Here is a 22,553-nt window from a genome sequence, read left to right as displayed (position 1 = left end):
CATGCTGTTCTAATGGGGAAACTGGCATAAACTTTTTACACAGAAAAAAATGTCTGCGGCTTTTAATTCTGGGGACCTGGTAGTTCTAGTGTTTACAGGTACAACACAGCATGCTTCAGAAATGCTGTTTTTAACAGCTCATATTACATGATAATGATCTGTTGGTTTCAGGTCAAGTTAGTGAAATCTTTTAAACAATAGTCTAATGAAGGAGGGTCTCTGTGACTCAAACCCTCAGGATCAGCCTGAACCATGGCAGCACCAATCAGCTCAACAATTGCTGAGGAGCAGGAGCAATGGCTTAATTCTGGTCCTACTTGCTTTATTTTTCTTTTTTCCTTTTATTTGACCAGTAAAGACATATTAAGATTAAAAACCTCTTCTTCTGTCATACCCCGCTGGTGTCAACCATATAGATAACTTAGCCTTTCTATCAAATCTGCTGTGCATAGTGCATGTTTCAGTAACTCTTGGCTTACTCTCTGAGATGTAATTTATCGTATATTATTGAATACCAGCCGCCATCCATGTTATTTCAAACAAACCCTGCTCATCATCATTGTTGTGTTTGAAAACAAGCGGTGGCCTCTCAGTGCAGCCCCTGTGGCGTCAGAGAGGAGTTGCCTAGGAAACGGCATGACCGGTCGTAATGTTATCAACTGATGGCTGAAAATGACAGGGCCTTTCAGGACATGGACATGTTTTTAAATACAGATTGGCTGTAGTAGTTAATAGGGGTTAGAAAGCCTCACAAAACACATTCAGTTATTCTTGGAGCGTTTGCCAGCTGATGCCTACTGTTTTAAAAGCCCTGAAAAAAAAAGAGGGAGTCACTGAGTCCATGTGGGTGCCCCCCATTACCACTTTAAGGCTACATGCAGCTTCTTCTGTGCTTAACATCTTTTACATCTCCCTAACAAACATTTGCAGCTTCTGGATGGTTTCCCGTCATTTCTTTATCATGCACGGTGCAAGTTCAAGCTAATTAATGATGTAGATAATCTGAAAACTTTCACCGATATTGTTTCTATAGGTCAAGTACAAGATTTGTGTGAATTTGAGTTTTATTTCCAGATGTTCACTTTGGAAAAAAAACATCTGTTACAGAGTAAATGTGGCTTAAATCATGTGGAATCATCAACTTGTACTATGAAATGGATAGGTGCAACATCCAGGCTTTGGTTCTAATATTGTGTAATATGCTGGTAAAGCTTGTAAGTCATCCAGGTCATAGTCATTCCAAAAAAGTTAAACAATCCTCTGGACTTTGTTTCAAAGTTTGAAGATGTTTTGCTTCGCATCAAGGAAGCTTTTTCAATTCAAATACCCCGTTTACACTACCCTTAAAAAACTGAGCCGAGACCGGTCCGAGCTCAGTAACTGAGATAACTTGTCGTGTCTGGGCCTGGATCGGTTTTTCAAGGGTAGTGTAAATGGGGCTAAAATGTCAGGAATAAGCCCCATTTACACTACCCTTGAAAAACCGATCCAGGCCGAGACCGGTCCGAGCTTGGATCGGTAACCAGGCCAAGCTCAGTTTTGACGACCGTTTACACGTCACACTTATCTCGGTTATCTCGACGCCTCGACTCCTCGCCTCCTAGTGACGATGTGCGGTATTACTGCTAGGATTGAAGGAGGGACTCAAGCAGCTGGTGGCGGTAATGCACCAAACGCTGTTTGTCAACCGCCGTAAAACCCAAGAAGAAGAAGACGAAGGAGGAGGGAATCAAGCAAATCAAAATGGCGGCGCCCGTCACATTCAGAAAGTTATGCTTGATTATTATTGCTGTACTTCCGTGTTTGCGGTGGGTCAGGCGAAGACGGCAACCTTGCGCGGATGTACTTGAATGGAGTGTGAATCGGCATGTTCAGCCAGTCGGCGATGACGCGTTCTGCTCATGCGCTCTTGTTATCAGAGAACCGAGCCAGGAAAAAACCGAGCCGAACCCACCTCGGGAACTGGTCTGCAGTTAGCGCGGTCCGGTTATGTCTATCTCGGTTCAGTTCAGGTTGTTTCCGTTCACACACGACAAGTTATCTCAGTTACTGAGCTCGGACCGGTCTCGGCTCAGTTTTTTAAGGGTCGTGTAAACGGGGTATTAGAGTTGAGTTTCAGGCTTTATACAGTAGCCCAGCAAAGCAGCATGCAAATTGAAACGGACAAACAGGTCTGCCCCTTTGGAATGGGGGTCGTTCAACTTCTTTGTTTGCCTGCAATGCCCCAATTTGCATTGAACTGCATATACCACTCCGCTCACAAACCTCCCAGACAAAATATGAGCAGAGTGGTGTATGCAGTTGGTGAATGCTCTGATTGTTATATTGGAGAAACCAAACAACCTCTCCACAGACTCATGGCCCAACACAGATGAGCGACCTCGTCGGGACAATTCTTGGCTGTCCACCTACACCTTTCTGAAAAAGGAAATTCTTTTGAGGACCAGAATGTTCACATTTTGGACAATGAAGGCAGGTGGTTTGAGAGGGGCGTGAAGGAAGCCATCTATCTTGAGAAAGAAAAAAACAACCTTAAACAGAGGGGGTGGACTCAGATTTCTGCTGTCAAAAACCTACAATGCAGCAATTGATTTAATCCCTTTCCTGCTATCATCTCATTCTTTAATTTCAATTTGCATGTTCTCTAAGCAAAAACAAGGCTTTGCTGGGCTACTGTATAAAGCTTCGAACTCAACGCTATTTGTGACATTTTGAATTGAAAAAGCCTATTGGATGGGAAGCAAAATGTCTTAAAACTTAGAAACAAAGTACAGTGGATTGTTATTTTTGTTGTTGTTTTTTTTTTTTTACTTTTTTGGGATTATACTATTGTGTTTTGTTTGTTAGGATTCTCATCTGGTGGCCCAAGCCCAACCGAAACATGTTTAAGGGATTATATCACATTTATATAATATTCAGTTAGCTGTTAAACATGTTGAAATTGCAAAATTTGTCTGTATCTATCAAATGGATGAACAATACTCAATATGTGCAGAGACTAATTGGTAGTCTTTAAAATGAAAAAATGCACACCAAGCTGCACCAAAAAGTCAATGCTGCATCAATATAAGAATAAGGTGGAAAACGTTGCTAATTTGACCCTGAAGCTTTTTTGCACTATGTTGGTTTTAGACTGTAGGTCAGATGGAGCTAGCTGATGACTATAGCCAAACTACATCTGCGTTCTCCAGTATTAGCAAGTATCAGCTAATATCATAAAGCAATTTATCTCTCTATTCCCTATAATTTTACATTTAATTCTCCTTGGGTTGATATCAATTATTCTATCCTATTTAAAGCTAAATGTTGAAGCTGTTACTGGCCATAATCCTAAATGTCCTCTGCTTTACCGCCTTCTCTCTCATGCTGCTGAGGCCACTCTCTGTCAACTCGTTTATCATTTTCATGGTACAGACAGGTTTTCATAAACAAAACAGCCTCTTAATGTAAACCAAAAAGGATATTCAGTGCAGAAGACAAGAAACAGAGGGAGTAGAAGTGCTGCAACAGAGAGAGCGTAAACCCTTTATACTACAAAAGTACCTGCTCTAGAGCGTGTTGCTTTCCTTCTTAGATGGGTTGCCATTTTTTCTTGCGACATCTTTCGCTTAAATCAGATTAAGAAGTCATGGTGGTGAATGAAGAGTACTTCTTTAGTTAGAATTTGTGAATTAATTAAGCCCATTAAAGCCCAGAGACACTTATGCACAACACACTGAGAGCTAATATAGTTAATGGATGAATAAAAGGGACACACACACACCCAAAACATGCATTCACTATATAATGTGTCACGTCTTGTGGAGGTCATAAACATGGTTTTCTCTTTCCCCCTTCCCTTTAGTCAATGCGCAAGTATCAGGAGCTGTGGTTCAACATTTAATGCATCCAATTACTTAGGCCCCCCATTCCTCTAGCTGCTGCATTACGTCAGGCTTGGCAGGCTATATATTTTTAGCGGTTCGACTCCAGTGGCCTTCTCTCACACTGTGTGGATTGAGTTACTGTGTTATTGGTGAAGGTGACCAATAGAGACCTGCCCAAGCTGCTTTTGTCCAATCCAAACACATCAAACCACTACATAACGGCACTAGTAAGGATAAGGGAGAAGGCAGTGCTCATTGAGGGTTCAGCAGCAGGCAGTAATAAAGAAACAGAGAAGCAGTCTCTATTGGGAGTTTGATGTCTAAGATTGGCCAAGTCGATGCATTCAGGAATGCATGATGACTCTTAAGTGCATTTCTGTAGGATGTGTGTGGCGCAAACCTTGATGCCAAATGGTTGGCTGATTCCAGACACCAGAAATTACACGGTTGTCTGAGGGGGAAAAACCGAGCAGACTTGTGGAAATACATGGAGGATAATTTTCATTTTCTTTCTCTCCATACTTCCTAACTAGTTTTGTATTTTGACGCATCCAACAAACTTTTTGGAAGTTATGTTGATGATACCAATGAAGTTGTGTTCTGCACAGCTGAGGTGTCAGAATGAAGTGGTGACAGTCTGACCCCATGCTGATAGAGCAACTAGCCCTGGGAGTCAGAAAGTGAGGAATGTTTTCACTCTGCTTCACAGTATTTGTCTGTTGGACTAAACCTTATAAAACCCAGCAGCTTAACAAACAGCTAAGAAACCAACACCCCCTGCCTTCAAGGGACTTCTCTAAGCTTGAAGATGCTCATTGTTCCCTCCTCTACTCATGCTCCCCATTTTAACCATAATCACTTCCTCTGCTCATTTTGCCTTGCCCACAACAAAGCAGTTTTCCTTCCTTGTTCTAAACAGACTTTCTGCTGTTTCTCTCAGACACCCACTAATCCCATTGATTCAACTCTCAGACGAGATCAGGAGGCGGGTTGGTAATGCATATATTTGCCACCATGTAAAGTAAAGGTCAGGGAAAACAACAGCAGCATTTAGAAATGACAAGCCCACTTAAAGTTTCAGATGTCATTGCAACAAGCTGTTTAACTGACGGGTGGATGGGGATCAGGAGCAAGTAATGTCCGACTTTGTGTTTATATGTCTGGGTTTGTTTTATATAATTATAAAGGAGAAGTGTTTAAGGTGTTTCTGCGTTGTTGTAGCTTATGCTGGTGAGGTTTTTGGAAGTGAGCTATAACAAAGCCACACCTGACATTGTTGGGCTGGACAGAGTAATTGACAAAAAATGGAGAACTATGAATTTAATCCATCACTCACACGTCCGGCTCACACTGACTACGATGTGGCTATGGTTCTGGTGTTCAGCGAAAAGCTGCTCACACTCAGCTTCACCAGCCAAGAATCCTGTTGCAGAATCACCACTGAAGAGAAATGTTAACATTGGTTCATGCCCTTTCCTGGAGTTCTAGGGCTAAACTTGTTTTCCATTTGCATTATGATCCTTTTTCAACCTCCAATAGCCACTCTGTTTTTTTCAAGTTTCTTCTTCGCCGTTTTGTTTACACAAGCCAAGTCAGCGGCCGGCAAAAATCAAGATCTTGCAGAATTTTCTACAATGCTGCTCAGCCTCAAACCCACAGCTACGCCGTACTGTGTTTGCCCAGTATTGGGCTGTACCCAGGGCTACTGGCCTTTTGGGGATATAGAGTGGCAGTCTATGGGGTTTGAACCTGGTACTTTCTGCTCTTATTACTAGGTCATCAAAGTCCTGAGTGGGGCATTACTGTTCGTATATTTGTGATCTTATTACAGCTTAAAAATCATTTTGAGTATCCTTTAATGTAGTTTTAGCATGCTGTTTTTCTAATTTTGGAACACTGCCTGCAACCACATAAAAAAAAAAAAAACTATCATTACAGACCCTGCTATGGTGGCTAAATATGTCTAAAAGGGTGTTTTTAATTTGTATTCATACCAGAATTCAACGGCCCTGAAGTCTGTTTGGGAACAGACTAAGGCAAAACGAACACGAAACGCTGATATTTTCCAAAACGTTTGCCGTAAGGACGGAGACGTAAAATAAATGTGAGCGTCCACACGAATGCATGAAAACGCTGCAAAATGTATGCAAGGCCTGTAAGTGGCGCTGTGGTGCCAAAGCAAAAATAAGCGACGAAATGTTGGGCATGGCACTAATATTTATACATGGTTGCCCTGCGGGTCCATTTTCGTGGTTAAGTCAAATTCAGGTGCTGAACTATGTCGTCGATATAGCTCTGTTCTTCCTGGAGATATTCCAGAAGAAGAAGATTCTGTTGTAAGCCCGACAGCAGGGTGAGTAGCATTAGCAGCAACGGCGCCATTGTTGTTGTGATGTGTCGCGCATGCGTGTTTAGAGGCGACGCTATGACGCATGTGTGTAAAAAAAAAATATGCGGTTAGAGCGTAAAGATGGAAACGCGAAAACGGCATTTCGAAATCTTCCCACTCTGAAGGCTGAATAAAAAAAAGATAGTTTACAGACCCCCGAAACGCCGGCTTCGTGTGGATGAGAGGCTGTTTTGGTGAAAAATTTGTGCGTTTAGGCCAGGGTTCGTCTTCGTGTGGACGGGGCCTAAAAATACCCTCAAAAAGATGATTCCAGCCAAGTTTGTTCCTGATGGGGATTACTTTGTTTTTACCTGTACCAAAGGTCCAGACCAAGGAGGAAACCTTTAAATGCCTCACATTACATGATGGCTTTTTGTCTTAACAACGTCTGAAGACCATCTTTGGCATAGCTGTTAAAAATATATGTTTAAAGTATTTAAAGAAATTACTCATATGGCAAACATTTATTTAGGTTGAAAAAAATTGTTTCAACAAATCCATACTGTCACCATTAGTTCTCTATTAGTACTGTACAGCTCTGAGGAATGAGATGGCCAGAGAAAAATGTCTTTAGCATATCTATAAAATGATTTCTGTTTATCTAGACGTTAGTTTGCATCTATCCTGTTAAAAGACTTAAACTTATTCTTAGATTACTGTTTGAGGACACCTATCATTTAAGAGCTGCTGGTAGTTCTAAGTTAGTGGTGATATAGAGTATAAGGTTCCCAGGGCTTTTAGAGGAGCAACAGCAGGACACATTCTCCACCGCACCAATGGACAAGATATAATCCTTTGTTTCCAGCTAGAAACATCCATAGTGTTTGTTGCAAAAGCTCTGATCTAAGTCTCATCTGATCAAACGAGTGATTACGATTTCATAAAGCACATTTCCATTTGTTATAGTATAAAAGAAAACTTTCTGTTGTCATTTCTAAATAACTAGTTGATATTTAGGCTCAGGGCTCAGGGCAATTACCTCTGTGCTGTTGTTTTCCAACAGTGAGCTTTTGAGTTTAAGGCCTGTGCTCATCCAGTTTAGTTGGAGGAATATATGGAGCTCTCTTCATATGTATACGATAAGAAGGTAAAAATGTCATTAAAGTCCTGACCTTTCAAATTTAACTATTAATTCAAAAGTTTAAGTGTAGGAGTATGTTTGTTATTAATTTTTATTCAAAAAGTAGGAGCTATATTTGTGAATATTTCCAAAAAAAGGTGAAATTTGTATTTATTTAATAAAAATGGTAGATTACTTTTTATTTATACTTTGCTTTGTAATGACAGTGGAATTCCAGCAGAACCTCAGCTTATGGCCGCACTGCTTAAATAGAAACCAGGTGAGCCTGAAAACAGATGCTGCGCGTTCCCTTCAAATCCCTGCGGCTTTCACCTCCACCTTGAAGTCAGACACGTAGACTAAGAGAGCGCAGGCCTGTTGCCTTTTTGCTGAGCTCCTACTGAGCAAAAGCCTAGAAGCTACGTGGGGTTCGGGTGCCTTGCGTTTGTTTTAAAAGGGATGACCTTGTGACTTTGGAATAAAAGGGGTGAGAACCTGATATTCCCACAGTGTCACTCAAACAGCAATGGCTTTCACACGGTCCGTTCCCTCTTCACACCGTGACTTTGCCGCCCCCTTTACAAGCTATTTGAGCAACCCCCTGGCAATGTTCTTTCTAAAAAGGATCTTTTTACTGGAAGGAACATATTTTAGGTACCGGTAACTAAGGAGCAAATGTTCACATTTTCTCCTCTTTTTATCCTTTATTTTAGTTGTGATTAGCATTTTTTGTGCTGTGAATTTTCTAAATCTTTTCCCCTCTTTGCTTCCTAGATGTGAAGAAGGACTGGTCGGACCACGCCTTGTGGTGGGAAAAGAAGAAGACATGGCTGCTAAAAACCCACTGGACGTTGGACAAGTACGGCATCCAGGCCGACGCCAGGTTGCTCTTCACACCACAGCACAAACTGCTGCGCCTCCAGCTGCCCAACATGAAGCACATGAAGGTCAAGGTGAACTTCTCAGACCGGGTCTTCAAGGCGGTGTCGGACATCTGCAAGACTTTCAGTGAGTGGAGCAGTTTTAAGACTTTAGATTGTTGGGATATGGGGATATACTAAAAGCACACCCTTCTGAACTCAGTACTTCCTTTGGTGGTTTTTTCGGAAATATTCTACATTTAGCTTTGAAAATCACGCCCTTCCTCTTGCTCTGTTTTTTATTTAATCATTCCTTATGTTTATCAAACACTCTCTCAGCTCTGCACGCCACTCTGTGATGTCATGTCCTTGAACCCAGGGCTGCATCTACCTCAGATTAATGTTTACTATACAAGGATTATCAATCTGTGTTTTGCACCAATCTCATTCATGTTTTCTGGCTTTAGATTCTGTTCAGATAGTGCTTTGATCTATTTATACTAATCTTCTCAAACATTTTGACAGCTTGTTGATTTACAAACCGAAATCTAGAGTTTTTATGATGTTTAAATTAAAGGGGATTTTAGAAACCTGGTGTTTTAGTCACAGGCTTTAAATACGTTTTTTAGCTTCAAGGGCCTATTGTTTTTAGCTGACTTGTTTCGTGTCAGGATGTTGTTTGCTGACTCAAAATGATTCTTTTAGCATCACTTTTTTATTGCTCATTAGTAAGAGACAATTTTGTGCTTTAGTTTTTATGATGGCTGGCTAGGCTTAATTTACAGCAGCTGATCTGGAGGGTCTTTTTTTTTAAAGAGGGAACTCCTAGCTTGACAGTTTCCTGAAATAATATGTGCTGAGCTGCGAAGCATTGAACATCAGGAGGAACAGGAAGAGACGAGGTCTGCACAACCTGTCTTTGTCCCAGAAAGCAGAGAGGGAGGGACCCGGTTGTTTAGAGAGATCAGCGATGTGGTTTTCTAGTGAACAGGTTTATCAGTTGTTACAGCACTAACGCTGATTTGTTTCCTTGATTTATTTGTTTTTCATTTTAAGAAATCTGCTCCGATGTAAGAAGCTTTCATCTTTTCCAAACTCCTGTTTTTAGCCGTCAACATATGTTTCTCATATCCTATAAAGCTTAGGTAAAGTCTGTGAAAGAAATCAGGCGTTTTATCTTTGTTATGCAATGATTTAGTAATAGATCTATTTTAATTTAGAAGCAGAGTGTAAAACAACAAATCAAGTTTGTTTAAAAACAAGAATGTCCGTAAGAACATTTTATTTGGCCAATTTTGATACAGACATGGCCCATCTGGGCTGACTGCTTGAAAAAAAATGTAGGAAAAGGTTGATACACTGTAATACGCTGAGACGAAAATAACTGGAAACCACCCCTATGTTTGACCTCTAGTGCTATTTGGCAGCTCTCACATCCTGCTCCTCACTGCTAAGTTGGCGATTAAAGGATGCTTTAAGCTCTAAGATGTTTTCTGTTTTTGTATTAGTCAACAGTAATATAGAATCCCATGAATTCGGCTTTGCCTTCATGGGAATTGCACCAAAAAAAGTATTGCTCACCAATTTCCTGCTTAGCTGTTTCTAAAAAACGAAAGCCTTTTGTGCTAATGATTATTTCCAAACATTTTCAGTTTCGTTTCAAACCGCTGAAGTCAGCAGCTTGTTTGCCTTCAACCACTCTCTGGATTTATTTTTATCCATCGACTTTCCAGCATCTCACCAGCCCTTGGCTGTAGACTCTGTGGTATAGAAATGAAGCTCCTTCAGCTGAGCTCTACTTAAAGGAAGCGAGGGTCGGGTTTCTTCTCTTAATTTTGTCCTTGTAGTCATTCATTACAGTAAGCAGAGACGCAGCAATATTTTTATGACCCTTTTACAGTAGATTACATTGAGTTGTCAACCAGAAAAAGCAGCCCTGCTCTGTAGACTGATCTCCTGCCTAAAGCTCAGGTATCGTTGTGTCTTGTTCATAGGTGATTTAAGGATGGATTAATCTGAATGGGTCTATACCAAACAGTACCTTTGATCATGAGATATCCATTATGATCTAAAGATTGAAAAACATGGGGATAAACCATGTGGATAAGCAGCTGATTATTTGCATTAAAAGGAGAGAGCTAACATGATATGAGATCTGATCACGATGCCTTCTGGATGGCTTATCCAATTCAGGAGCTTTTCTGTATCAGGATCAGGACTGTGTTGGGGGTGTTCCTATTATTTCAGGAGTTTTATGGCATCACAAGCTGTGGGCCGTTTAACCGAGCTCCAGTTTACTGGCCAGTGATGTAACATAAAACAACTGTGGTTAGACTTGACTCTGAATTTTGAATTAAAAGGGGTCCTTATTTAATATACTTTGTGTTTTCTGATGGATAAATAATTTTTCTTTTTGTTCGTACACTTTATTCAGAAGTGTACAAAATCAAGGAAACAAATGACATAATGTCGTATAACTTTCTTTTTTCTCCTCTCGGATATCCATGTAAGGCTTCCATCTGTTCCTATTGCAAATTTTGGGGTTTTAAAATTAGACTGTGACTATGTTTGTGATTCTTTGTGGTGGGTATTACTCACTGCATTAAATCATCTGTTCCAAAGAGCAGATCTTTTTGACTCCCACATAGCTTCGCTCCTCTGACCTTAGGCCTGGTTTCTGTCAGAAGATACTGTAGGGGTCTCATTGTTCCGGCTTCATTTCTGCTGTTAGAAGACTGCTAAGCCTTTGTAAGAAACCTAATCAGTTGTATCTCCTCATAAGACCCTCCCAAAGTGTCTCCTGAGTGGAGATAGCAGACTCCCTAACATTGGGGTCAGCCTTAAATTACCACAACTTTGTCAGGAAAATCCACTTGCATGTTTTCTGATTTTAAAAATATTAGTAGTGATTTATCCTCCAAAGCTAATTTAGCTATCCCAGCACTGCATTTTGTATGTCACTTTAAGTAAAAGAATATTGTAATTTTTACCAGTTCCTGCTAAAGTTTATGGTAATACTTGTTTTATAACATTAGGATTTAGAAAATGTGACACATAAACTACGTTATGTTTAATCATCTGATTAGATGATGGAGTTTCTATGTGCACCTTTTTAATTGAAATGACTTGAGTTGAGTTTGCATGGTCTTAAAGGGAGAATTCAATTGTATCATAAAAAAAGAAACTAAAACAAATAAGGAATAAATTTTAATTTAGAGAACCATTTCGCAACACAAAAGGCCCCCTGTCTTTTTACCGTGGTGGATCCGAACACGAGCTTTATGCATCTCGAATGTTTGCTTGGAAATGATTCAAAAGGTCCTTTTTCTGTGGTGGAGCAGATGATAAACTGTTGGAAAGTATGTCTGTCAGATTTATTACTGAGATTTATGAGGAATCACTAAAGCTCTGCATCCCTGTAGAATAAGATGCTTATAGGTTAAAAACATAAGATCTGATGTACTGTGGAAAAGAAAAAAAAACGTGAATAAAAAAAATATTATTTTAATATGCAACTCTATATATAGTTACTACCGACTAAAATGATCTTTGGATTTTGTGGAGACCTGATGCCACGAGCGCTCATTATGTATATTAGAAACACAGGAAACGCCACACATGGGAGAGCAGTTTCTGTAAGATTGCCTTCAAATCCGACCACAAGCATGTTTTTGATTTACAAGTCAATATCTTATTAGAATTTTTTTTTTCATTACACAATTTAGAAAGTTCCATCAGAGGAAGAGATTGTATGCTTTCACTAAATAATAAAGAGAAAAACACACAAGCAATGTTAATGCAATACATTCAACCTTTCTGTTATCTGCACTGAATTCGCTTTAAAGGAATAGTACACCCAAAACATGATTAGCCTTCATTTTCTACTCACCCCCATGCTGAACAACACTCTGGAGTACTTTTTTGATATCTCAAATGCATCTGGAGATCTGGGAGGCTTCTTGCTGTCTGCTGACATTCAAATAATGGAGGTCTATGGTGCCCGAGACAGAAAGGTCCATAAAAGTCCACAAAAAACGTGTCAATATTCCTCCATACTGCTCGTCCAATGTATTCCAAGTGTCCTGAGTGGGTAGCGTCCATAATTTACTCGAAACGAAGTCATTTAGAATGTTTTTAGAGCATAAACAGTAGTGTATAGGATTTCCTAAAAGCGCGTTCACGAGTCTACGGAAACCGCGGCAGACCAAACCAGAATAAAGTGCGCATTCAGTGTCTGCTCTGCCGATAATGCAAGCGTAGAGGAAGAAATGTGCTGTTTACCTGTGCAAAGAAAGAAACAACGGAAGAAAAATGTCTGAGGACTTCAGTGTTGAGGAAGAGCATGAGTTCTTTGCCGAGCTGAATGCGCACTTTTGTCTGATTTGGTATGATGTAAAGCCCTGAATGGAATGGAAAATGAGAGCAGTTGAAAATGTCCAAAAAATCAAACGGCCTTCAAGTCTATCTGCCATTTTGGAGTGTCCATAATGAACCAACATGCCACAATACAAATATTTTTTAATATTCTTATAGCTTTCATGCTTTTTCTAACATATGTGAAACACCAACCTGACAACGAAAATAGCTAAATTTACCCACAGTAACAGCTCCAAACTAATAGCACTTTGGTGTGTTCATTGATGATAACTCCTCCAATATAACATTCAAGAAATTGTGGTTTAAAACAGGAAAAAATAAAAATCTTTTTTTTTTTTTTTTTTTTTGGCTCAACAGATGAAATGCACTTTTAACCTTGTGATCATCTCTCCCTGCTCATATTGTTCACTCCATGGCAACTAATAAATAGCGTTGAAAATACAGACTGACTGTCCCCAATTAATTCTCAGAAATAATCCTGCTAAGATTTTATTCCTCTCTCTCAAATATACTGATCGGCTCTAGCCTTGACCTATGGGCTTCCAATTATTATTTTTTTTTTGTTTAATAAAATGTTGATATATTTTAAAGTGCTCATCTTTATAAAAAATAAAAACTGATCCCGGCCCTAATTCTTTTATTACCTGAACACAGCAAACATTGACATCAGCTCAGTTAAAACAAAGTGAATCAATTCACACATCCTATAATGTCACTGTACGGCTTCCTGTCGATCTGCATTCACCTGTTGTCTGAAGGCTGCACTCAACGTTTCTCCTCTGACTTTAACTTTAATCTGCAATATCAGCTGTTTCTTTAAGGACATCATGCTTTCTAGAATTAAAGGGGGACTTTTGGTCATGCCATCATGGGTATTCATTTTGTAACCAATGTGTCAGGGCTCTTTCTGCATAAAAAGTCAGTCAGTAACAACCACTGTAAGCACACTGCAGCTTTAATCAAACCAGAAATGTGTTTACCATTATTGAATAAAATGACATCTTGATATATATTTATATTGAATTATTCTTCAGCCCTATGTTCAACCACCATGTTGCCCTTTGGAAATCGTTCATTTCTAGTACTTGTCTCTATTCAAAAGTAACTCCCTACTTTAATAAATTTGTATGAATTTGAATTTGTAAGTTTTGAATTTGTATGTTTTGAGCTGATTTATATAAAACACGTTTTATTTGATCATGACTGGTGGATATAGGATTCTGTTTTTGACTCTGCTTGCCAAACAAGTGTGTAAAATAATCCATGTTAAACCAAGTCAACGTTTTAGGTTTCATCAGATATGTAATCTCTAACCTGGTAGCTTGCGTGAGTCAGAAAATGTTCCAGCTTGTGCGCTGGGACTAAATGATTAAAATGACGGTGTAGTAAAATGCCACACGCCTCTGCTATGCCTCAGCTAGACATACGTCCTGTCCAAGTATTCGGTGTGTGTTTGTGTGTTGGCCCTCCTTGCATAGTTCAATCGGGTTAAAGCTCAGCAGCAGGCTGGGAGCTCGCATGGCTGTATAAGGGCAAAGGGACTGTGCTCCAGTGCTGCAACAGAACGGGAATGAGGGAGGAGGGAGATGACGAGAGAGGACAAACTCCCATCTGGTAGTTCTTAAAACTCATGGAATGCTTTTGCTTTAGTTACACAAGCCAAACAGCTTCTCCCCGAGCCTCCTATCTGCGCTCTCCCCAACACCTCCAGCAACCTCCTCAATCGGCCCGCCACAGTTAAATCTGTCATCGGTAGAGATTTCAGAATGATTTGATTTAACGTCTGTGGGAAGGAGAAAATTACCAGCTGTTTGTGAGGAGAAATTAAAATAAATAAAAGTGTCTTTCAAATATTGGCGTTCTCTTTGATTTATAAGGAATGTGTGAGGAAAAACCAAACGCAGCAGAGTCCAGATGTGCTGCTTCTGCATTATGTTTTAATTCTGACACTTTCTGGATCCTCCTTCATCAGAACCGTCCTATCGAGGTTACTGCTGAAGGATGGCCCATCTGGCCCAAGAAGGGGGAAGCCAGGGACTAGGCCACTGCTTTGGTCTACATACTACGTTATGACGGCCTGTTGCACTTTTAGAGATGCTTTCAATTGAAAGGAATAAGGTTTCATAAAGGATGTCACTTCCTCAATCTACCAACAGCAACTGAATTCAGCTTTGATGTGTGTAAGGTGAGGAGGAGTGAGACTGTGGCTCCAATGGCTCAGTTGGAGATTACACTAAAGCGAGATATTCGGGGGCGCTGAGAGAAAGGATTTTCAATTTTCCACCCCATGTGTGTACAGCTGTTTGCAGTTCTCCCCTTCTACCTCCTCTTTTTCTGCCTTCTTTCCATCTTTGACACTTTATGTTGACTTTGCACCCCTGTTTTTCTGTCTTGTGTGGTTTCTTTTATTGTTTCAGGTCACTGGGAGAAACCAGTGGTTAATTTAATGCCTATAGGTGAGAAAGGACTAAAAACCTGCTTCCAGTAACTGGTCAATACAAACTGCAGTTAAATTTTATCAAATATTTCAAGCTTTAGTGTTGCACTAAAATACACAAAAGCTTTTCAGAGCAGAGGGAATCATCCAGCTCGGTTTGAATGCGTATGATAAAAATATTCCAGCATTCCTTCACCAGGTTTCCTCCACAAAACTTACATTTTAATGGCTAATCTTATTATTTGGTTGTTGAACTAATTATCTGTGTTGTTAATTGAATAATAAACTGGAGTATACAGACTCAAAAACATGCCATTTAGTAGAAGAATACCCTGCTCATCGCAGTAATTAAGCCAGAACTATAAAAATTATAAATTGTTTGGATTTCTGTGTAAAACCTTCTTTGTCTGTATATATACACACAGTCTAGAACTCCTCTGTTGGAACAGTTCTTGCTTCACCCTGTAGAATTCTTTAGGTTTCCGATCGGCAGATAATCATAAATTGGTCAACAGACTAATCAATTGGCCACAATAATCATGTGTACCTATTTAGATACATGAAAGGGACGATAAAGAGTTATAAAATATCTTTTAACTGTTTTTGCCTTTTACAATTCATCTTGTATGAGTATTAAATGTTCTTTTGTGTTTTTTGTAAATTTGAAAACACTTCTGATAAATTTTGATTTACTACAAGTATATAATAATTAATAATTGATAGCTCCAGCCCTTAATGTGATCTATTGGCTCCTTATTACAGACAAGATGTAAAAGTATCAGGTTAAACGATATGAAGGGGTGCAGAAGTGAAACCTAAACTGGACCATGATTGTTTATTTAGATTTTAAAGTAAAAAAGGAAATGGACAAATAAAAAATGTGTAAATTATAGTAATTGGTATGCATGTTTCTAAAAGAATAGCTTTCATGTGGACACAGTAGTTGATGGACTCTCTCAGTTGTCTGTTAAGATGCAGAGTTCAGGCTGGCCTGATTAGGCAGCCTGACTCACTAAACAGCAGATGGGATTAAATTGATTTTAAATTTTTAGTCTATGTTGTCATACTGTCAAAATCTCACAGCAGCCAGGTCAGGTTAATGTTGGCTTATCTTCCTGGGAGACAAGAGTTCTTGGGCTCTTTTGTGTTTATATGGCTCAAATAACCTATTCTTTCCATTCATACATCTCCACTCTCAGATATCCGCCACCCAGAGGAGCTGTCTCTACTGCGCAAACCTCGTGATCCCAAGAAGAAAAAGAAAAAGTTGGAGGAGGCAGAAGAGGACGACCTGGAGCTGGAGGGTCCCCTGTTGACTACTGGAACAGGTGAGCTGCAGATGATAAGATTTCTCTCTACTTTAAAGTAATCTTAGTTTTAAAAGTATTCACATTGGTGTCAAAAGTTATACCAACACTGTACAGAACCAGCAGGTGGAGCAGCAGGTTCTGCTGGTCCACATGGAGGATCTTCTATCCGTTTGGTTTGTGTTTGTTTACACCTGTGGTCGGGAAACCGCCAAGATAACTCCAGCCTGCTGTTTCTAGTGACCAAATGGGAATGTGTGAGCTGGAGGCCTGCATGGGATTGACAGCCATGGCTCCCAATTCTTCAGCAGGGAGGACTAAGAATGGTTTAGATTCCACACATAGCTGGTCACGCTGCCATTTTAAGCCCAAACCCGGGAAGACGAGTGCATTTATTATGGCCCTCCTCCTCCTCGGCACTGAGTGATGGAGAGTTGCAACCAAATGAGAGAAAGGAGGGCCAGAACAAAACCAACTGGGCCGCTTTCTCTGATTTATGAGACAGACTAAATGGGACTCTTATATGATGATTCCACTTTGCTTGTGCTTCTTTTGTTCTGTTTGCCTTTTATTCGTGTAGAGAAAAAAACTTTAATGCATTTCAAATTAAAAATAAAAAAGCACCCACTTCAAAAAAACTAAAGAGGATCACACCCAGAATTTCACCATTACATAACATGGGTGTGTAACTTTCAACACACATTTATTTCCCAGTGCGTAACTGTGATCACACTATGAAGCAAACAGTAATTTTAACAAACACGTGCAAAAAACAAAAAGCACCTCCCTGTCATTTTTTTTCCTCATTTGTTCCAGTGCATGTGTGCATCCTTTTAGATTGCAAGCAGTATTATAAGGGGCAATCTGTGCTCTAATGCTAGGATGTTCTTATCTTAGTGGAGTAGAGTTTGGCCTATTAGCTCGGGACTCCTGATAAAAATCGAAGGGCTTTGCAGAAAGGCAGAGATGCGATCAGGATGCTGCCGCTTCCTTTCCACACCCCTCTATCAGTGTGACTCGTCACATGCATCGGGGCTGTTCATTAGTCACTAAACACAAAATGGTTTGTTTTTTTGTTTTTTTTTCAAAGCAAAAGTTTAATTGAAATGAGAGTTGGCATGCTAGACTGAATTTGTCAACAGATTTCTAAAATGAAATGTAAATGGAGTCATGTGGAGAAAATGTCAAAATTTGAATTCTTAATAGCAGAACCTCTTAACGGCATTAAAAACACTATAGTTACCATTTCAGAATATTGTTTTACTAATTGTTCCAACCGAGGTCTCAGATGTTTGATTTTTTTATTTTATTTTATTTTTTTTTATATAAATCTCTAACAGCTAGCATTGTGCCAAACGGGTACAGAGAAATTTAACCTCTCAAAACCCACCGGGTCGCCAGCAATAATGCGTTTACAACTAATAACTCAGAATGCATGAAAATTACACCGGTAAAATGTTTACCAATATAGACATGTTAGACATCGTTGGAAAGCTTAGATTCTCCAGAATTCCACCACCAAGTACATTTTATGGACACAGCGAACACCAAGGAACAATTAACAGATATTACAGCATGTCAAAATGTAAACATGACAAAGCAGCCATAACAAGCAAGCATGTCTTTATTACTGCTGTTCAAAAATACCATTATTACCAATATCATTTTTTAGAATAAAAAAACTACTTTGAGTCATGTTTGAACTGATGCAGCCTGGGCTGTGTTTTACTCACCCAATTTTCATGTATTTCATGTATATATTCAATGTACCGAACATGTAATTTGGGCTTACAGTTCCTAAGTTATTTGCTTTTCCATTTAGTTATGCAAAATAGGCGAGAATTTCCCAAAATGATTTGGATGTTAAGAGGGTAAACTGTAACTGGCTGATTTTCTGTTTGACCTGCAGTACGAACTAAACATATCCCGATCCGATATTAATGTCAGTCCGATATCGGCCAAAAAAATTATATTGGCCTGCATTTAAAATCTCTGATATTGTCTTTCTTATATAAACACTCTGCTTCTATTTAAAGCTACAGTGTGTAATAAATACAGGGATATACAGTCAGAAATGTAATATATTATACATAACTATGTTATTTATCATCATCTACGAGCTCAGCCTCTTAACCTTAATATTTGCGTTGCCTTAGAATTCTTTATTTATAACTACATAGGAGCGGGTCTCGCAGCCATGGAGGCAGACATCTTTGCGCTACGGCAGTGCAGAGCCAACAAACTAGCGATTGCGAGATCGGTTATTACGCTCGAAAGTAACTACGGCAAGTTGAGAGAAATGAACTGAGACGGTACTGAACACACAGACTAATGAAATACTATCTGTAAAATTATCTATGTAAACAAACCTCATCACTTGAGAAGGTAGGTGATGCGGACATTGTGGAAGACATTTTGTCCCGTAACGCTCGCCGTACTGTTGGGGGGGAGAAGCGGTGGGGGGGGGGGAGATGTTCATGTTGCTGCGGTCTGCAGTCTGACCGCTAGATGTCGCTGAAAATTACACACTGTAGCTTTAAAGCTTCTGTAACCTGTTGGTTAGTATAACATGGGTCAGTTGTTCTCATAGCAGTTGTTGTTGACTATTGTTCTCTGTTTTAATATTATCTCTTGATCAAGCTTTTTTTTTTTTTTTTTTTACATTCTGCAGTATAAAATAAGTAATAGAAGTATTTATGATTCGTGTTGATATCGTTTCGGAAAAGTAAAAGTTGTATTTGGACCCCTAGTATAAACACGTCCCACAGGAAGTCACTTCATCTTTTTGGATGAAGAGAATTGACCCAAGGCATCTACAGTCAATGGTGTAAAAGTTCCGTCGAGCTGCAATAGTTGGAGAAAGTCATTCTGAACATGGATATTAAAATTGGACCATAGATCTGATGGCTGTGTCACATGATTATTCTGACTAGTACCTTACTTGCCTCTATAGTTACTCTCGCTTGTTGAAAGTTGAAAGTGAGTAATTGCCATCCCATCTCCTTCACTAAGTAACAGGCTGAGTCATTGGCCCTGGCTCCGTCTGTGGAAATGCCACATAGTCTCATTTTATATATCTTCACCTTTTGTCATTTCTCCTGTTTTTCTGTTTTCCTCTTTCCTTTGACAGTTTGAGACAACCTGAATCTACTTTAATAATTTTGTTTACTATTCCACTCCTTTTCCTTCACCTTTTTTTTCTGTCTCTCTCTTTCCTACTCTTTCGTTTTCACCTCAGCCTCTGAGATAATTTACATCGGACCTGTTAAAGGTAAGCTTCCTGCTTCCTCTGTCCTGCTCCTTCTGCACTGCTTCCTTCTCCTTCTTCACTGTTGGGCCACTAAGTTCATACACTATCTGTATAGTCTGAGAGCTGGCGGCAGAGTCACATGACCAGTCTTCAAGAGAAAGTCACCTGACGTTGGTAGTCTCATGATAAATGCTTATGCATCCTATTAGGTCAAAGCTTGGTTTCCTTTTAAGCAGTTTAATGCTGCTACTTTTAAAAGGGTTTGAGCCTCAGAAAACATGTTAAGCATACATTATAATTATGTCTTCATGGCTCATATAACATAACAGCCCTGAACAGAAAATAAATCCACTAAACACTTGTGTGTATATATTGATTTGTTTGCTTGGAAGTCCTTCTCAGCTATGCATGAAACCCCAAGTGTGGGAAATTTAGGGAATTCTGTTTTGCAAGAGCTAAACTGTAAACAGGATGGAGGAAGTTCTGTTTCTCAATAAACCATCAGCTTTAGCTCTTTACATACTTGCACTAGATAGTTGACATTCCTCCTGAGACCCTATGGGAGATGGGAGTACTCTCCCTGCCCTGGTGAACTCGGCATTAAGGAGGAAGTCCTTGGAGAAACCATTAGAAAACACCCTCCCCCACATGGAGTGGGTGGTCAAAGCCTACACCCCTTTCTCATGACCCCGGCTTACCAACACAAACATACAGTCACAAACTCTAACCAAGCCCACTTCCTTGTTTCAGAGGAGATTTAGTGGTTTAGTCAGTTACTTCTTGACCCAGGGCTTGAGGTGGAAGAGAGGGAACGAAGGGGGCAAGCTGACCAAAAATACTCCCAAAAGGCAAGCTAACAGGAAATGCAAACAGCTTTTCCCCAGAGACTCATGCCTGGTCTCAAATTCCAAAATTAAAAACATGAAAGAAAAAAACTTTACACAGAAATAAATGTTAGGACCATTTAGAAACATTCTGTTAGTCTGTCTTTATCTCTTAATGTTGATGTAGCACCTAAATTCTCACCCTTGCCTGTGCCATAGTTTGCTGTGTGCAGTGTAACTCTGTGGAGGCTTTGCTGTACTTCAGTGATCGTGCTTTTACTAATGGAGCACCTGTATGCTGATCAACGCCTTCTACTTTTACCATGATCAACAGGAGGGGATAATGAACGGGCCTCATTCAAACACAATAGGGTGGTAGCTGAATAATGATATTTAATACAAACATGCAAGCTGGTCCTGCTGAGAACAGAATAGATCTGTTTTTATTTTTTCCCCCCTTTTTAAATACTTTGATACATTTAAAGTAGTACATGATTGGCACATGATTGTGAAGTAGAAGAAAAGGGCTTTTGTATTCAGTCACCTCTCTGACTCCACTGAATAAAATCGCCTGCAAATCAGCCAATTAAATACCCAATCCCCTTCAGGTATCCTGTAGTTCGCAAAGAGTTCAGCTGTGTGTCATCTAATCCAGCTGTTCTGTGCAGACCTCAGATGTTTATCAGAGAATAGTAGTTTGTAAAAATAAAATATATTTGAGACTGATGGACAGAGTAGATGGGCCAGGGATAAAATAAGTTGGATTATGAATCTACTTTTCCCACTCAGATATCCACAGCTCAGATGGGAGAATCTGTTAACATGAAAACGGTTAGTCAGCACTCCACAAATCTGGCATTAATGGCAGAGTGAAGAGGAAATATATATTTTGCTTTTAAGAATTGATTAAAAGTCTCATTTTTGTTTGCCACAAATAATTGGATGGAACACCTTAAGGTAGAAGAAGCTTCTCAAGTCGTAAAAGGTTTAATACTCTGGATATATTGGAAATATATCAACTGAGCGGATTGAGGCACAGATGTGGCAGGATAAGTGAAGCTTATCCAACCTGGAAGATGGTTGGGCTTAATGCAGAACAATCAAGGAATAAATCCTGTTAGAAGCTCCAAAATACTTGAAACCCATTTGTAGGTTGACTCAGTCCAACAACAGACTATACCCGTCGCAGCTTTGTGAACATATTGTCTTGATCTTCATGGATGATCACCACTTGTACAGTATGTATCTTTTTGTCCTGTGAAATAAGATGGCCAAAAAAACTGTCTTAAAATTTGTACAGCTGGTCAAAACAAACCTTACCTTTTTAGTTTTGAGCAAAGGCTAATTCTAAAGAGTGAAAGGGTCAGCGGGACTGAAGACAAATGTTTGCCACATCTTAGATTAGTGCTTGTAAATAAAGTTTAGAAACCATGACCCACTTTCCCTCTGATTTTCCATTATGCATTACATCTTGTTTTGTCTCATACATAAAATTCCACTAAAAAGAAATATAATTGTATCTCTTCATAGGCTTTTGGTTTTCTTTATGGTTTGATAACTGCACACTAACTTGTGACTTTTTGTTGTTTTGCAGGAAGCATCTACTCTAGTCCAGGCTTGTACAGCAAGACCATGACCCCAACCTACGACTCCAGGGATGGCAGCCCCCTGTCGCCAACCTCGGCGTGGTTTGGGGACAGCCCCCTGTCGGAGGGTAACCCCAGCATCCTTGCTGTCAGCCAGCCAATATCCTCACCCGACATCCTGGTCAAACTCTACAAACCCCAGTCTCTGCTGGACAAAGCGAAGATCAATCAAGGGTGAGACGATGACTTACTGGTTTAAGGAATCTAAAAGTCTGATTTTATAAAATGGTGCTTTGCTGAGTAAACACTTTTTAGAGCTGTGGAGCTTTTAATCATATTTTTACTCTATGAAAATCTTTTTTTCACAGGTGGTTGGATTCATCCCGGTCTCTCATGGAGCAGGATGTAAAGGAGAACGATGTGCTCCTGCTGAGGTTTAAATATCACAGCTTCTTTGACCTCAACCCAAAGGTTTGTCCCACAGTCAAGGAATAACAATTAAAAAGCTCTACTAAAGCACCATGCAATCTTTTAGGGAAATTAAATCATAATGATTAAAATGGTTGCGGTTTCCTTTTGGATTTTAATTGAGTTTAA

General features: G+C 39.6%; 1 protein-coding gene across 4 annotated transcripts in view; it reads left to right on the top strand.

Moving 5' to 3' along the window:
- The window catches only part of fermt2 (fermitin family member 2), a 55,287-nt gene that overhangs the window by 17,921 nt on the left and 14,813 nt on the right, over positions 1–22,553 (top strand). For 2 of the 4 annotated variants that reach the window (XM_038272851.1, XM_038272860.1), the window contains exons 3-7: positions 8,090–8,323; positions 16,189–16,317; positions 19,535–19,567; positions 21,965–22,190; positions 22,325–22,427. In XM_038272851.1, the coding sequence (XP_038128779.1) occupies positions 8,090–8,323; positions 16,189–16,317; positions 19,535–19,567; positions 21,965–22,190; positions 22,325–22,427 (725 nt within the window). The remainder of the gene's footprint in view (positions 1–8,089; positions 8,324–16,188; positions 16,318–19,534; positions 19,568–21,964; positions 22,191–22,324; positions 22,428–22,553) is intronic. The other 2 variants (XM_038272874.1, XM_038272866.1) reach the window with 1 other exon arrangement.

This window comes from Cyprinodon tularosa, unplaced genomic scaffold, assembly GCF_016077235.1.
Source record: "Cyprinodon tularosa strain WSP-4 unplaced genomic scaffold, ASM1607723v1 ctg120, whole genome shotgun sequence".
In the NCBI taxonomy this organism is placed as follows: Eukaryota; Metazoa; Chordata; class Actinopteri; order Cyprinodontiformes; family Cyprinodontidae; genus Cyprinodon; species Cyprinodon tularosa.
This window is presented reverse-complemented; position numbering and strand designations above follow the sequence as displayed.